At 27.0% G+C, this 12,882-nt stretch overlaps 2 protein-coding genes across 2 annotated transcripts; both read right to left on the reverse strand.

Moving 5' to 3' along the window:
• Positions 1–266: 266 nt before the first annotated feature.
• On the reverse strand, positions 267–3,687 carry LOC101510968 (3-epi-6-deoxocathasterone 23-monooxygenase CYP90C1-like). Its single transcript, XM_004509271.4, has 4 exons — positions 3,501–3,687; positions 3,294–3,400; positions 2,622–2,749; positions 267–2,543 (listed from the first exon to the last, which is right to left on the reverse strand). Exons 1-4 carry the CDS (start codon positions 3,556–3,558, stop codon positions 2,453–2,455), a joined length of 384 nt encoding a protein of 127 aa, XP_004509328.2. The 5' UTR covers positions 3,559–3,687; the 3' UTR covers positions 267–2,452.
• Positions 3,688–3,945: 258 nt separating this feature from the next.
• On the reverse strand, positions 3,946–12,582 carry LOC101509993 (3-epi-6-deoxocathasterone 23-monooxygenase CYP90C1-like). The gene is made up of 9 exons (XM_004509269.4): positions 11,955–12,582; positions 8,129–8,453; positions 6,813–6,962; positions 6,458–6,718; positions 5,684–5,770; positions 5,163–5,241; positions 4,956–5,062; positions 4,284–4,411; positions 3,946–4,205 (listed from the first exon to the last, which is right to left on the reverse strand). The coding sequence occupies exons 1-9, from the start codon at positions 12,170–12,172 to the stop codon at positions 4,115–4,117; spliced, it is 1,446 nt and encodes a 481-aa protein (XP_004509326.1). The 5' UTR covers positions 12,173–12,582; the 3' UTR covers positions 3,946–4,114.
• Positions 12,583–12,882: the final 300 nt, after the last annotated feature.

The following is a 12,882-nucleotide window of genomic DNA, read 5'->3' on the forward strand; positions in this document are numbered from 1 at the left end:
ATACTTTTATTTTATTGAGAACTTAGTGTATGTTTAAAAAATAAAAAAAGTCATAATATGATCGTGCGCTTAATCAAAAGCTCTAATTTGAAGAGTTAATTTGGTGTCCAATGAGATACATAAAATGCATAATCAAATACACAATAATTAAATAATTTGTATTTTAATTTGTATGATTTTTTTTAAAGTATAGTAATATCCTCTAATTGTGTCAATAAATGACTAACTCGACACAGAAAAAAAAATGAAAGAAATAAATTAAAATAAACGACCAAAAGTGTAAAATTTTATTAATTATTAAATTCTGAAAGTGCAAAATTATTCATCTCCAATTCTATTAATTCTTGTGAGTTGGAGGATTATTATATCAGGCTAACAACAATTATATAAGTGAGTTGAACAGTGTATCTTTACCAAAAATCCTTTATATATTGGGTATATAAGTACTCTCGTATCCTGTTCAACATCAACTTTTTTATTTAATGTGAGAATTTAACTCACACTTGATATATCAATAATATTCTCTCATTCGAAAGCTTTTTCATCCATACATATTTACACCATCGTTGACACTCAACATCAATGGAACACGCTGCCAGACCACCATTGTTAAGAAGACTTTCTATACAAGAAGTCAGACACCTTTGTCGAACTATCGACTTTGATACCACTATTGAGTCATGATGAGGTCTAAGAGATCATCACATTGGACTAAGAGTAATTACACAAGTGAGATAGACATTATATCTTCACCAAAAACTTTTAAAAAATGAATATATGAATAAAATTTCACTTATATATTGCTCAACAATTATTTTTTCATCTAATATAAAACTCTTATTCACACTTAATATACAAACATTTGTCAAATAAATGAGACATGGACAAGTAACAATAGATAATGAATGTTTCAAGCATCAATATATAACTTCATATAATGTGTGATAGTTTAATTTGTGAGAATGGGCGCAAAACTGCAATTTACATCTCAACAATTCAAAGAATCTAAATGCAAAATTATATAAGGGAAAGTTATATTTATACATCGGTTATTTAATTCTCCAACACTCATTCAATACTCAATTTTTATTATATTTCTTTTTTTTATCATATCACAAATATATCACCCATTTTAACGATGAAAGTGGAGAGAAAAATGCATCCTTGTCGCTAGTTCCATCTATACCCATACAACATATAAATTTTGTGCAAAGATGTTTTTAGTGTTTCATGATTAATTGTGATAGAAAGTAAAAATGAAAAAAATATAAATATAAATTATGGATTTATTATTTTTTAGTATAAGGCTATTCATGGAAGGCTATTTATGTCTTTTCAAAATTAAGTTACTCCATTTCTTCTCACCTTTTATCCAATCAAACAAAAGAAAAGAGAGGGAACACATTTCTTTCACTTTAATTTCTTCTCTCTTTCTCTTATTCCAAACAATATATCAAAACTACTATAATTCCTCCCCTCTTTGTCTCTTTTCATATTTGTTCTCTTCTCTCTCTATTTTGTATTTCTTCTCTCAATCAAATCAAAATCTCAAGGAGTATAAGACCACAAAAAAAAAAAAAAAAAACTCCAAGAGTAAATGAAATGTTTAGGCATCCATAGAGTACATTTTCTCTCATATCAAAAATGTAAACTTGATTTTTTTTCTTTCACAATTTTCAAATTAAGAGATGACAACGATTACCAAATTTCATATATAAAATATAATTTTAAAACCATAAAATAAGTTCCAAAATTTAAACCTATTTAATTTAATATATAATTTTAAATGTTTCATCATTTTGAGTTTTGACGACGTTGACTTGTGGGATCCTACGCTGCTGGTACAAGAGTTGTACAACTCCACTAATTGAAAAATAATATGGGTAGTGGAGCACAAGCCCATGGGCATGGGACCAAGACCACAACTTAACCCACATGGGGATCCAAACCCACCACCACAGAACGTTACATTGGGATCCAACATAAAATTTTAATTGAAAGACACAAGATTTGAGAGTTAGCTTCAATCTTCTCAAATGTTATTTCAATTTTAGAATATAATCAAAAGAGGGCCCAACAATGGCACCTTTCTCCTTATAAAATGTGATGTGACACTAGAGCTAATGCAAAGAGTACATAGTCCCTTTTTAATTTGTTGGGATAATATCCACCATATTGTCTTGTCTACTCAAATTTTACCATGTAGATTGAAACAAATAAATACATCAATTTATAACATGTATAATAATTATAAAAAAAATATTACTTTAAAATAAAATATAATTAAAAAATTAATATACTAATTTTATTTATATTTCATTAAAAAAAACATAAGAGTAACATCACTCTAGAATTTTCTTTAAATATACTATATTATTTTTTGGGTACAATTAATGTACTTTATGCTATTAGATGTTAAAAGTGAGTGTTGTCACCTCATATTAGAATCCAATCACGTGTTAATTTTTGTCACATTAATTGGGAGCTTCCTTTTCATCTTTACCGTTGGAAAGTAAATAATTTCATCCTTCTCAGCAGCCCATCTGCCAAGTACAATCCACTTATTAAAACCAATTCATAAAGTAGTTTTTATTTTTTTATCCTAGACAAGTGATTTTTACCTGTAAGTTGTAACTAGATGGTGAAGAAAAATAGAGAGCTCTAGTCTAGAGAGTTCTATTCCAGGACATAATCTTTGTCCACCACCAAATGGTGTAAAACAGTTGTTTCTACTTCCACTTCCAATTTTCTGCATTCACACAATATATGATGTTCTTAACTTGTGGTCTAGTTGTAAAAATATATGAGATATGACGTATTCCTGATAATATTAAGACCACAATTGTGATTGTATTGACCGGATTTGTATGTAATATGGAGGTTCATAATGTAACTATATTAGTAACAATGAGTTTGATACTTGTTATAACTTATTTAGTCAATATGACAAATTAATTTTGATTGAACTGTTTTTATAAATTTGATTTTTATTAAAATTAAGCTAAAAACAAAATAATTAAATTTGAATACATTTATATAAAAATTAGTTGTATAACAAATTTTGGATTAAAAACAAATTCTAAAGAGAAAAGTTATAAATTCTAATTTCATGTTAGAGTAAATCAGAGGTACAAAATCAATTGTATTCGAAAACAATTAAATTTTTCAAAATCAATTTTATACTTTTGAAATTAATATTGACTCATTCAAATTATACTGAAAGCAAACATGAAACCTACATTATTAAGCTATGAGCTGAGTAGTGTGATTTTGTTGCTTAATAAATTACTTACCTCCCATCTCCATGGATCAAACTCCAAAGGATTTTCATAGTTGATGTCATCTAAATGAACGGAAGTAAGAGAAGCTACAACACACCAATCCTTAGGAATTAGGTACCCTGCATATTTTCATAGTTCAAATGCTTTAGGGCCAATACAAAAAATTAATCCACAAAAACTTTCATTTGATTCAATAATAAAAAATAAATAAAAACTCACCTTTAATATCTACATCTTTGATAGCTTTCCTCCAAATGGCATTGACAATATTTGCCATTCTAAGAGTTTCACTGATTACCTTATTGAAATTAAATGAAAGGCAAAATAATTAAGAAAAATGTGATGCTTCGTTCTTTTAGTTTAAAATTAAAGAGTAAAATGATAATGGATTGAAAACTTATTTTGCTTCTGGTAAAAAGAAAATGGGGAAGGCCATTAAAGCCTTTAGACCTCTATGAAAATCATAATTTTTATTTTATCAAAAAATCTCAAAAAACAAAAATTTATTTAATAAAAAATCTCAGATTTTGATATTTTTAAAATTAAAATATATAATTTTTTTAAAATGAAATATTATCTCAAAAATATTAAATCAATTAAAAAAAATTATATAATATCAATTACAATAATTATAAAAAAAATATTACTTTAAAATAAAATATAATTAAAAAATTAATATACTAATTTTATTTATATTTCATTAAAAAAAACATAAGAGTAACATCACTCTAGAATTTTCTTTAAATATACTATATTATTTTTTGGGTACAATTAATGTACTTTATGCTATTAGATGTTAAAAGTGAGTGTTGTCACCTCATATTAGAATCCAATCACGTGTTAATTTTTGTCACATTAATTGGGAGCTTCCTTTTCATCTTTACCGTTGGAAAGTAAATAATTTCATCCTTCTCAGCAGCCCATCTGCCAAGTACAATCCACTTATTAAAACCAATTCATAAAGTAGTTTTTATTTTTTTATCCTAGACAAGTGATTTTTACCTGTAAGTTGTAACTAGATGGTGAAGAAAAATAGAGAGCTCTAGTCTAGAGAGTTCTATTCCAGGACATAATCTTTGTCCACCACCAAATGGTGTAAAACAGTTGTTTCTACTTCCACTTCCAATTTTCTGCATTCACACAATATATGATGTTCTTAACTTGTGGTCTAGTTGTAAAAATATATGAGATATGACGTATTCCTGATAATATTAAGACCACAATTGTGATTGTATTGACCGGATTTGTATGTAATATGGAGGTTCATAATGTAACTATATTAGTAACAATGAGTTTGATACTTGTTATAACTTATTTAGTCAATATGACAAATTAATTTTGATTGAACTGTTTTTATAAATTTGATTTTTATTAAAATTAAGCTAAAAACAAAATAATTAAATTTGAATACATTTATATAAAAATTAGTTGTATAACAAATTTTGGATTAAAAACAAATTCTAAAGAGAAAAGTTATAAATTCTAATTTCATGTTAGAGTAAATCAGAGGTACAAAATCAATTGTATTCGAAAACAATTAAATTTTTCAAAATCAATTTTATACTTTTGAAATTAATATTGACTCATTCAAATTATACTGAAAGCAAACATGAAACCTACATTATTAAGCTATGAGCTGAGTAGTGTGATTTTGTTGCTTAATAAATTACTTACCTCCCATCTCCATGGATCAAACTCCAAAGGATTTTCATAGTTGATGTCATCTAAATGAACGGAAGTAAGAGAAGCTACAACACACCAATCCTTAGGAATTAGGTACCCTGCATATTTTCATAGTTCAAATGCTTTAGGGCCAATACAAAAAATTAATCCACAAAAACTTTCATTTGATTCAATAATAAAAAATAAATAAAAACTCACCTTTAATATCTACATCTTTGATAGCTTTCCTCCAAATGGCATTGACAATATTTGCCATTCTAAGAGTTTCACTGATTACCTTATTGAAATTAAATGAAAGGCAAAATAATTAAGAAAAATGTGATGCTTCGTTCTTTTAGTTTAAAATTAAAGAGTAAAATGATAATGGATTGAAAACTTATTTTGCTTCTGGTAAAAAGAAAATGGGGAAGGCCATTAAAGCCTTTAGACCTCTATGAAAATCATAATTTTTATTTTATCAAAAAATCTCAAAAAACAAAAATTTATTTAATAAAAAATCTCAGATTTTGATATTTTTAAAATTAAAATATATAATTTTTTTAAAATGAAATATTATCTCAAAAATATTAAATCAATTAAAAAAAATTATATAATATCAATTATATTAATTAATTTAGTAATATCATATTAAAATTTAAAAAATTCACTTTATATTTAATCGCTTTAAGTTTTTATATGTATTGTATATGTGGGTCGGTCCGAAAAATGAAATGTCTCACATTTTGAGTAAATTGCAGTGACAGGTAGTCAGTCCATGCATAATCATCGGACCAGTTTTTGTTCCTCTTCATTTCCATGTTTTCTTCCTGAAATACCAACAATCAAATATAAAAATTAAATTAATTACTTTATGACTTTCATTAACAATATTTGCTGTTGAAGTTTTGGAATCCAATCAACACAATTGTAAAAAAATGTAAAACATTTGCTAAAATGTTACTAGTAGTGTCTAGGAATATGTATAAAATGATATTGCTAGAATGTGTAGTCACTCAAAATCATCTCCGCTCTCAAATGGACGGAAGTGGGAGAATGACCAAAATTCAACTAAAAAGACAAAAGTGCCCCTGATTTCATGATTTATGAATTTAAAAATATAAATGACACTCCCTCCACGAAAGCTTTCATGAAACCAGCGATGTTGCACTAGGAAGACAAGGAAGGAGAAGAAGAAAGTAAAGTAAGTAAATAGCATGAGGAAAAGGTTATAAAGGTAATAAAGTGAGTAAATGGGAGTGGAGTTGGAAAAGCGAGAAGCAGAGAATAATTAAATTGGTAGTCGTACGGTAAGGAAACATACACCCCCCATAATAAATCATTCAATTACTCATCTCATAATTAGGGCTTAAAATATAAATAATACTAATTTCAAAATTATTTTTTGTCATCTTGTGGGGACAAGAGCTCCCTTTGATTCTCCAAAGTAAAAAGGGGACGACATAATATTTGCATGGATGATAAAATTGAATATGAATGTAAACAAAGTAACATACCAGTAATTTGGATAGAACAAGAGGATAGTCACTAAGAAACTTCACAGCCATAGTCATAGCCGTAGGAAGAGTCTCTTCCCCAGGAATCATCATCTCAATTATGTTTTCACTCATATTTTTCCACGATATTGTGTTGGACTCATCATCTTTATAATCCTTTAAGAGGACATCCACTATGTCATTTGCCTCATTAATATTCTTATGATTATGATTTCTTTCCTCTATTATCCTTTGCACTATCTTCATCATTCTTTCTTTAGCCTACACCCACAATCAAATTGCATCTAATTTTATTATTTATTGGTACTATTTAACAACTTACCAACAAAAACAATATATAAATAATTATTATTACCTTTAAGGATTTATATAATCTTGTTCCAGGAAACTTAAAGGGCAAGCAAATCAACCCTTTGATAAACTCTTCAAATTCACTCTTCAACATACATAAATCTTCACCGGGATCAATGCTCATCAGAACTTTCACCAAAATAGTAAATGTAATCTGATGTATATATCCAAGGTAAAAACAAAATTAATTTTATTGGTGTAATTATTGGGAAAAAACAAAAAAATATCAAAAGTAACATTTTAAGTTACTTAATATGATTAAATGTTACTTTTAATTTTTTGTATCAGGTTAAATATTACTTAATATGATAACTTTTAAATTTTATATTAAGTAATGTTTAAATTTTCAATGAAATTATGAAACATTAAATTAAAAATTATCATAAAAAGAATAATTTTTTAATATAATATTAAGGTAAACTTTAATGTAAAGTTGATGAAATAAAGACGTGTACGGCGCAGAAAGGAAGAAAGTCAGCCGGATAAAAAGATTTTCTAATACCCTCAAAAGAGGTGTGGGGAAGTGTTGGGAAAAAACAAAAATGAATAAAAAAGGTTATAGAAAATAAGAAAGGGGGAAAAGGACATCGTCATCGAGAGCTCAAAAAAATAGAAAGTCAAAAAGGAAACGCAATTAAGAAAGTGATTTGAAATAGAAAAATGTATATAAAATGATATATAAATTAAAAAATAATGACAAAAGTAATACTAACATGAAAATAGTAATAGGATTAAGGATATTTGAATTGAGAAAATTAAAACTTTATTTTTTAAATATATAATATATTGTTGAGAATTTTTTCTTTTATTATTAGATTTTTTCAATTTTTAATGATATTAATTATTTATTTATGTTTATATCCTTAATTGATTTACATATTTTTTATTTAATCAACCATAAATACTACCCTTCTGTCACAAATATAATTAAAAGTTAAAATATACTTCTATAAAATAAATTATAAACAAAAAATAATAGTTAAAATATTGATGTATCTAATCTTAATTTAAAATTAAACACATTAATTTTTTAATCATTTATTTTATTTATACTTCATTCTAGATACAATATTTTATTCAACATTTGAATCATATAAACTTTGACTTTTGTTTATATATATATATATGATCAGAATAAATATAGTAAAAATATTATTCACTAATTCTCATTTTAAAAAATAAAATTATAAAAATAATATCAATTACTAAAAAATTTAATATTATTATGAATTTTCTTGAATCTTATTTTAAAAAATGTCTTATATGTAAAGTGAAAAGTAGGATATGGTCGAAGAAGTTAATGTATTAAAAAAAAAGGACCTTTTTGACTTCATCTTGAATGTAAATTGGGTGGTGAGTACTCCAAGTAGCTAAACATTGTTTGACAGAATGCTGAATATCTCTTGTGATTCGAGCTTTGAATTGTGGAGATCGCAAGAACCCTCCAAGGAGTGCATGAAGTTTCCTATGCATGTTTCCATTCATTTGAAGTATAGAGTGTTCTCCCATAAGTTCTCTAATTGATTTTGGATAAGCAGGGATGAAGATGTTCCCTTGGTTCTGTAGAATCACTTTGTTCACTTCTGGGTCTGTTGACACAATTACACCACTTCCCAAAATGCTTGTCTTAAACACATTACCATACCTGCGTGTGTGTATACATACATTATGAGATCTTGGAGTATAAAAATTAGATAAATTATAGTACATGATTGTTCAGAGTTAAAAAAGGACTTGGATTCCTAAATTAGATTACTTAAATTGTGGCTATAACAAATTTAAAAAACTTATAGTAGTGGGCAAATCCAAGCAATTAGATAGAAATTAGACTAGTCATGTTATCTTGGAATTTGGAAATGATGTTGGAACTTAAACATTTTATCTAATGAAAGTTAGAGTTAATGATATGTAGATTGAAAAAATGTATAAGTCTCAGATTGGAGGAATATAACACACCAGTAAATTTTATAAAGTGGAAGCATGATTATTGACATGTGCCCCAAAGATAACCCAATTTTGTGAAGGAGAGATAATGCACTTTAACTGACAATCACATGCACGCGTCGTTGCTATCAGCTCGAGCGGACTCAAGTTGTGTGGTATATTATTTTTTAGTACAAAAAAAAAAAATTGTGCGTTCTCTTTTTCTTCATGTTTTTCTTAAGTCCTCTACCGAGTTCGCAATTGATCTGATTTGTGTTTAGTTCCTCCCAATTTTTCTGCGACAGTTTCGTAGAATTAATCAAATTGGACAACGTTTTCTGCTCCACTCAATTGCAAAACACCTTTACAAATATAAGATTTCGCTCAGTTTGCAAACCAAACTAAAACTCCTAACTTTACCGAATTTTCTCTCTTCTCACATTTCACCTTCTCATATTTTTCAATCCATTTACCAAAAAATTGTCCCTTCATATTTTCGAGTGGCCTTAACCGTCATATTTAGATAGTGTAATTTCTCTCATGGTTGATCATCTATCTTGCCCAATTTTAGACAACGCCGCAAAACGTCTTAAAGAAAACAACCTGATGTCCAACTCAACCTAATAATATATTCGGTGGCTGGAAATTATCTTTCAAAACATTTTTTTGAAACACAAAAACACATTATAACTATAGTAATGGTTGATTGAGAATCTTTTAATCAGACCAACTGATTCATTTGATTCAACCATGATTCAATCAATTGAAACATGACTTAGAGGTCTCACCAGTTTGATCTCCAGTTCGATTTTTAAAACATCGATCTTAATTGTGTGTTCGGTTCTTTGTGACAAAAATAAATTTTAAATAAATTGATTTAAAAAAGAAATTGATTTTGATATCCGTAAAGTCTAACTCACTAACAAATATCAATATTGTTAAGTTGAATATCATATTTTGAGTTCGAGCTATTTACCATTTCATGTATTAAAAAAAAAAAACAGATTTTAACTGAAGAGAAATTGAAATAATTATATTGGGGGAAAGAATTATATTGGGTGTGGTTACTGGCTGCAGAAGCAACCGCAAGTGCAGTTAACAATCAAAAAAGTTCTATGTATAGCTAACTCTAGTTACCGTAGAAGCTGGCTTTCTCTGTTCTTATACTTGTTTGGATATGCTCTTTTCTCCCTAGAAGCTGCAACCCCCCATAAATGAGACTAACATTAATCAATTCTATCACGAGAGTTAATTAATTATCTGTACCTACATTCATTCAATTCAATTTAGAAGTATAGGTTGGGATGATTCTGGCAGGCTAGACTATAGGCTGTTATTTTCATCATAGAAAAAATTGTGCAACACCATTTCTTTTTTTTTTCTTTCTTTTTTTACTTTCTATTTTAAGAGAGTGAAATATATCATTTCTTACTGAATATACAAATTAATTTTCATAATAGTAAATAATTAATCAAAATAATTATTAAATTTCATAAACTACATTTTTAAAATTATGACGTACAAAAGAGTCAAAATAATTCTTATATTTTAAAAAATTATGAATTTAATAAATATGCAGTCTTTCACGTAGACTTTACATCAATATAAAATTAACATTAAATATTGCATATAATTTTTTGGTGTAATTGATATACAATTCTTTTAAAATATTACATGTTCAGTAAATATTAAATATGTCATGTCAAAAATTTTAACCGCAAAAATTAACGGTAAATCATTTTAATTGACATGATATAATTTCAATAATATATATTTATCAATTTAGAAAAATTATAAACTATTTTAATTGATTCTCACAATTTCGAAAACCAAATTATATATTCACTCATTTATTATTTTACCACAGTAATTATTGTTTATAATATTATTTCTTATAACTATTTATAAATTGATAGACATTAATTTCTTAGAGTTTCTCATAATATATATTTGTACCAATATTCTAAAAATCGGATCAAATTGATTTGTAGTTGTTTCTAATCAGTTTATAGTTGCCTTTTAAATGTTCACAACTATGGATAACATAACAAAGTTGTTGACCCAAAGCAATGGTGACTAAGAATAACAATTCAAAACTAATTTGGTTTCTTAAATAAGATTAAGCATACTTTATGAAGAAAAGAAGAATGTTATCTTTACAAATGGCTAAATTCACTTTACTCACCAACATACAACCAATGTGCTATTAATCCATGTAGAGACACTTTCCAAAAAAAGTTTCTCTTTACTACTACTCGTATATGTATCTTTATTCGCATTAAAACAATACATTGTCTAAAAGTTGATAAAATCTTTAATTATCACCACTTGAACATTTATTATTCATAAAGCTATATAAAGTACTAAAATAATGAATTAATTGAACTTAGTGTGAATATATAAATCACAAATAGATATTGTGAAATTTTAAAGTGTAAAGCAATAAAAATCAAGAAACAAGCAACTTACTTAATAAAATACATTTCTTTAACTTTGTAATACTATTAATCAATTAATGTGTACTATGTCAATCTAACCAATACTTTTTTCTTATGGTGCACCAATAGTGTACATTATGTGGACCACGTTCAAGGACAAAAGTATCATCCACACATGTCCACCAATAAAAATATGCGAATAATATTGTAAAGGACCACACTAGACTTCTTAAAGTTGGGCCTTCACAAAGAATTAATAGACTACAAGAAGAACAGGGAAGATAGACAAAAACTTTTATGGTTTTCATTTTTCACCTACATGGATCATGGATATTCCTAATTAAGAATCACAAATATATCTTTCTAAATAAATTGACCACTGATAGTTCTTGTCACTCGGGAAATCACTTGTGCACATCAATGATGTAATGTTCCAACTTCCAACCATCATCATTAATTTTAGAGAAGCCAATAATAAAGTTAGAAAAAAAAAGAGTGTTGGATTGAACATGCATGTCATTTCCCTCGTCAAGAATAATGAAAGATGAGGATATTAAAGATACAAAAAAGCACAAATGACAAATATAAGAAGCACAAATTGAAATGATCATATATATCATGTGAGGTGGGGAATAGGTTATGGAATATAATAGAAGTTATTTTATTTTTATATTTTTTCGAATAAAATATAAAAAAAATTATTGTATCTAATGTTAATTTAAGACTAAATATTAATTTAACACTAAATATATTTTATATATATAAAAGAATAGAAATGATCTTACAAAGACTTGCGCTTTTCCATGAAGCTGACCGGATTAGAGGTGTATCCACAAGCAATGAAATCAAGGGTCTCTCCAAGTAAAGGCCAACCTTTGTTACCTTTTGGAACTTTACCTTTATTCTTCTTCTTCATCACATTAATATTATCCTTCTTCACACACAAAAACCACCAACATAAAAAGACACCAATTAAAGACCATAGTCCTATAATCCATCCCATATTAAAAATAAAATAAAAACTTCTCTCTCCTTTTCTTATGATGACTCTAATCAAACCCTAGCAATTAGCTTGTTTATATATGGTGGTGACTTTGACTTCTTCATGCAGTTGTTCTATTGTACTTGAAACTAAGAGAGAGAGGGGGGAGAGGTGTGATGAATGTTTGATAAGGAGGAAAGTTGTGATTGTTGTTCCCTAGAGAAAAGAGATATAAATGAGAGTGGGGATACACATATTGAGAGGGAGATTCTGAAGATCTAGGGCTTAAATAAATCATTTAATGTGATGATCTTATTGGGTTCACCTAATCAACCCCAATCGTTTATTTTGTCTTCACTCAATTTAGATATATATAGATATTTTAACCGGAGTTCTTCCCTATATGTCTAACTCCACACCCCCATGCCATATACTACATCCCTATATGTCTTTCCCTTCTTATAAATTAAATAAGTGCATCTTAATAAAGAAATAACTAATGTAGCAAACGTTTTTAATAGAAGTAATAATACAAAATAAATAAGTTATATTAGATTAATAAAATTCAAAATTATTATTAATAAAAATTAGAATATGATTCGTGCGGGGGTTGTGTGAGATATATAGATTTTAATATATTAATATTATTGTAAATAAAATTTTAAAAATAATATAATTTATTGATTTTTTTAAGTAAATTTATTTGAGTAATTATTATATATGTGTTTATA

Source organism: Cicer arietinum, chromosome 7 (assembly GCF_000331145.2).
Source record: "Cicer arietinum cultivar CDC Frontier isolate Library 1 chromosome 7, Cicar.CDCFrontier_v2.0, whole genome shotgun sequence".
Lineage (NCBI taxonomy): Eukaryota > Viridiplantae > Streptophyta > Magnoliopsida > Fabales > Fabaceae > Cicer > Cicer arietinum.

What these genes read in the sequence shown, in the direction of transcription:
- LOC101510968 (XM_004509271.4), bottom strand. Translation starts at nt 3,558, where the DNA reads ATGGCAAATATTGTCAATGCCATTTGGAGGAAAGCTATCAAAGATGTA. An exon ending in CAAAGATGTAGATATTAAAG is followed by an intron (nt 3,401 to 3,500) that starts GTGAGTTTTTAT and finishes GAAAATATGCAG; the next exon opens with GGTACCTAATTCCTAAGGAT. An exon ending in TTGATCCATGGAGATGGGAG is followed by an intron (nt 2,750 to 3,293) that starts GTAAGTAATTTA and finishes GTGTGAATGCAG; the next exon opens with AAAATTGGAAGTGGAAGTAG.
- LOC101509993 (XM_004509269.4), bottom strand. Translation starts at nt 12,172, where the DNA reads ATGGGATGGATTATAGGACTATGGTCTTTAATTGGTGTCTTTTTATGT. An exon ending in ATGGAAAAGCGCAAGTCTTT is followed by an intron (nt 8,454 to 11,954) that starts GTAAGATCATTT and finishes ACACACACGCAG; the next exon opens with GTATGGTAATGTGTTTAAGA. An exon ending in CAAAGATGTAGATATTAAAG is followed by an intron (nt 5,063 to 5,162) that starts GTGAGTTTTTAT and finishes GAAAATATGCAG; the next exon opens with GGTACCTAATTCCTAAGGAT.